The sequence below is a fragment of the Papaver somniferum genome, unplaced genomic scaffold, assembly GCF_003573695.1.
Source record: "Papaver somniferum cultivar HN1 unplaced genomic scaffold, ASM357369v1 unplaced-scaffold_21, whole genome shotgun sequence".
Classification (NCBI taxonomy): domain Eukaryota; kingdom Viridiplantae; phylum Streptophyta; class Magnoliopsida; order Ranunculales; family Papaveraceae; genus Papaver; species Papaver somniferum.
This window is the reverse complement of record NW_020631041.1, coordinates 18,285,151-18,288,253: the sequence shown is the minus strand read 5'-3', so window position 1 is coordinate 18,288,253 and position 3,103 is coordinate 18,285,151. Positions and strand designations below refer to the sequence as shown.

General features: G+C 36.5%; 1 protein-coding gene across 1 annotated transcript; it reads right to left on the bottom strand.

Moving 5' to 3' along the window:
- Positions 1 to 832: 832 nt before the first annotated feature.
- Positions 833 to 2,731, bottom strand: LOC113339715 (MADS-box protein SOC1-like). Its single transcript, XM_026584947.1, has 8 exons — positions 2,544 to 2,731; positions 2,142 to 2,256; positions 1,615 to 1,673; positions 1,443 to 1,542; positions 1,290 to 1,331; positions 1,139 to 1,180; positions 1,031 to 1,053; positions 833 to 975 (listed from the first exon to the last, which is right to left on the bottom strand). Exons 1-8 carry the CDS (start codon positions 2,729 to 2,731, stop codon positions 846 to 848), a joined length of 699 nt encoding a protein of 232 aa, XP_026440732.1. The 3' UTR covers positions 833 to 845.
- Between the last annotated feature and the right edge of the window lie 372 nt (positions 2,732 to 3,103).

Below are 3,103 nucleotides of genomic sequence, written 5' to 3'. Positions count from 1 at the left end.
AGTCGAGTGTAAGTATAAAAGGCGTTTGAGAAGAGGCGCTAATTATATATACGTCCACATCCCGACGGTACCATACCCAGACGCTAATAAAATGTGTGTTCATAGCCCGGCGCAAATTATATGTTCGTCCCGCACCAGGCACTGATTATAAGTGCGTCCTATGCCTCGACACAAATTATTCGTGCATCTCATACCCGTCGCTGATTATATTTAGGAGCTGCAGTGCGACCGAAGCCTGACGGAAACGGTTTGATAGGACGAGAAGAGATCTCCCGAGTTGTTAAAGCACTGACGATGGAAGGAGGGGAAGCAAAGTTACTTAGAAACAAGATTAGAGAACTTAAGGATGGTGCTGCTAGAGTATTGAGTGAAAATGGATCATGTAGCATATCACTCCTTGAAGTTGTAAACAAGTGGAACCAGCCTAACAACTAATGCATCTATGTCTACTTGTGTGTATTTGGGTATGCAATTGCATATTAATACCACTATGACATTCTATTTGTGCCAGATTTTTATTTACTTTTGTATTTTTTTGATACTAGATAGGTAGGGGACAAGGTCGGTACCGTTCCTCTAATCCATACCAAAACTCGGTACCACCTCATTATAAGATAGCTAAGTTGGGATTAGATTAACACAAGAAATTGGCCATATGATTCTGGAAATCGAGACCACCTATATATCTGAAAATTATAGATGGCATCAGAAGATAATGAATAGATGGCATCAGAAGATAATGACAGATTGTATCATAGGTCGTTACCTCGTTTAACATGCATACATACATATACAATCATAATGATAGCAATTAGGAGGATGTGGAGTTGTATAACGACATAATGTCACCTTCTTTCAGGCCTGCCGATTTGTAGCTCAGTTTTCACCACACGAGAATTTTGACTAGTTTCATAAGGTAGTAGTGTCTTGTATTTCTTTCTGTTGGTTCTGTTGATCCCATTGTCGAGCCCCACACTGTTACGGCGAAAAACAAAAATGTTAATTAACTCACTTTAAGCCTGTTCTTTACTCTTCCCTCACTGTCAGACTTAGCTAGCTCGACCAGAACATGTTTACTGTTTATATTGTTCTTCAATTTATGAAGTCTGAGAATGAAAATAAGTTAAACTAAAATTACCCTCTCGCGTAAAACTTCATTCTCTTCTAATAGTTGCTTTTCCTGAAATGTCACGGGAAACAATATCGTGGTTAGCAAATTACTGACAAGCATAAAAAGTAAGATTAACCGAATTAATCCAATTAAACTGCCATTTAACATGACAAATTACCTTTTGTTTTAGCTGCTCAATCTTTTTCCTATGCAACTGATGCTGAAGTGATAGGAAAACATCAAAGATATTTTGATTTTTAATAATTGTTTTTTCAGTTTTTAAGAAATTGAACATGATGACTCCATGAGATGGATTAAACCATTTTACTACCTTTCTTTCCCTGATAATAAGTAGACTCTTCTCCAACTGATTCTCAGTTGTCTGCAATTCGTTAATGGAGCAAGATTCTAAGCCTTCTCCCATTAGCTTCCTACAAGAAATTGTTTCAAGGGTTTACAAAATGGAAAACGCACTACGTTTAAAAGGCTCTCGGGCATCGAACCTTTTAGAGACTTCGAGACTCTCGATCTTCTTTGCAAGGTTTGCAGCTTCATGTTTCAGCTGCAGAGTGTATTATTATAAATTTACCGGTAAGGCGATAAGACAAAAATAAATAAAAAGGAAGACTAAAGAAGTAATAAACGCGAACTAGGTCTTTGATTGATGCAAGCAAGGGTGATAGAGCGACACAAGCTCTATTTTATTTCCAATCAACTGTGAATTGGATGCTCAAACTTAAACTTATAGTACCAATGTGCTATCAGCCCAAGCTTTAAAAAGAGCCACACGAACAACAATGTATTACGTCATTCTTACAAGAAAAAATAAATCCTCAGTCGCAACAGAGAGTCATTGTTTGTGCATCTTATAGGATTGTTAATTTTGGTGCGCTTTATTAACGACCAAATAATTGCAGTAGTCATTTCAGAACACTAACTGCGCGTGCGCTTTACTGCACAGTCGGCTGGCGTTCTAACCTAGTACTACTAAAATAAGGTATTCAAACCAAGTTATCAGAATTTGGCAAACATGACATAAGATATTTGAAAGAACATCATGATAAAGTTGTAGAGGTTGCCTGACCTGTGAATTTTCTTTTACATCTGCATCGTGTTTCTGGTAGCGCTCGATCGTGTTTTGCATACTGGAACATCACAGTTAGAAAAAGAAAAAGATAAATATATATATATATATATATATTAGTAAATGTCGACAGTCTTGATTAAGTATTTTAATGAAGATGAAACGGGTTTAAGTTGAGAAAGAGACCAAAAAAATTCAGATCCAGAAAGAAAAAAAAAATTTCAATTTGAAGGAGAACCGGAGTGTGTTTCTTGATGAAAATGAGACAAGATCCAGAAAAAAGACTAGTACTAATGCTGTGAAGAAGAAAAGAGGAAAAGTACGCAGGGAGAAATAATGGAAAGCTACCTGGTAGAGCTGCTGGAGAATTCATGGAGTTTTCCTGTTGGTGAGAAAATGATAAGAGCAATTTCAGCTTCACAGAGTACAGAAAGTTCATAAGCTTTTTTCAGTATACCATTTCTTCTCTTTGAAAATGTTACTTGTCTACTTGTTGCATTTTCTATCCTTCTCATCTCTGTTTTTCCCCTCCCCATTATTATTATTTCTCCTCTTTCAATACAATCTACTGATCACTCACTCATTCAGCTCTTAATTATCTTTAACGTCACTAAAATCAAAAACATGTCAAAAACAACATAAAATTTGAACTTAAAAATCATCAAAAGTAATACTACTAGATGGAGGAAGAAGAGTACGGACCGACCTTTTACTTCATGAAAGGCCAACCGACCTTTGTTCGGAGCTTCTACCTGTCTTTCTACGTGTCTTTCCTCATTTGCCCGATGCCTTTATTCGGTAAAAGAGCAAACTCGATCAAAACCTTAACTTTCCTTATTTATCATCTCTTTACCCTAGTGATAAAAGAACAAACTCAATCTTAACTGTTGAATTATTAGTCCCACATA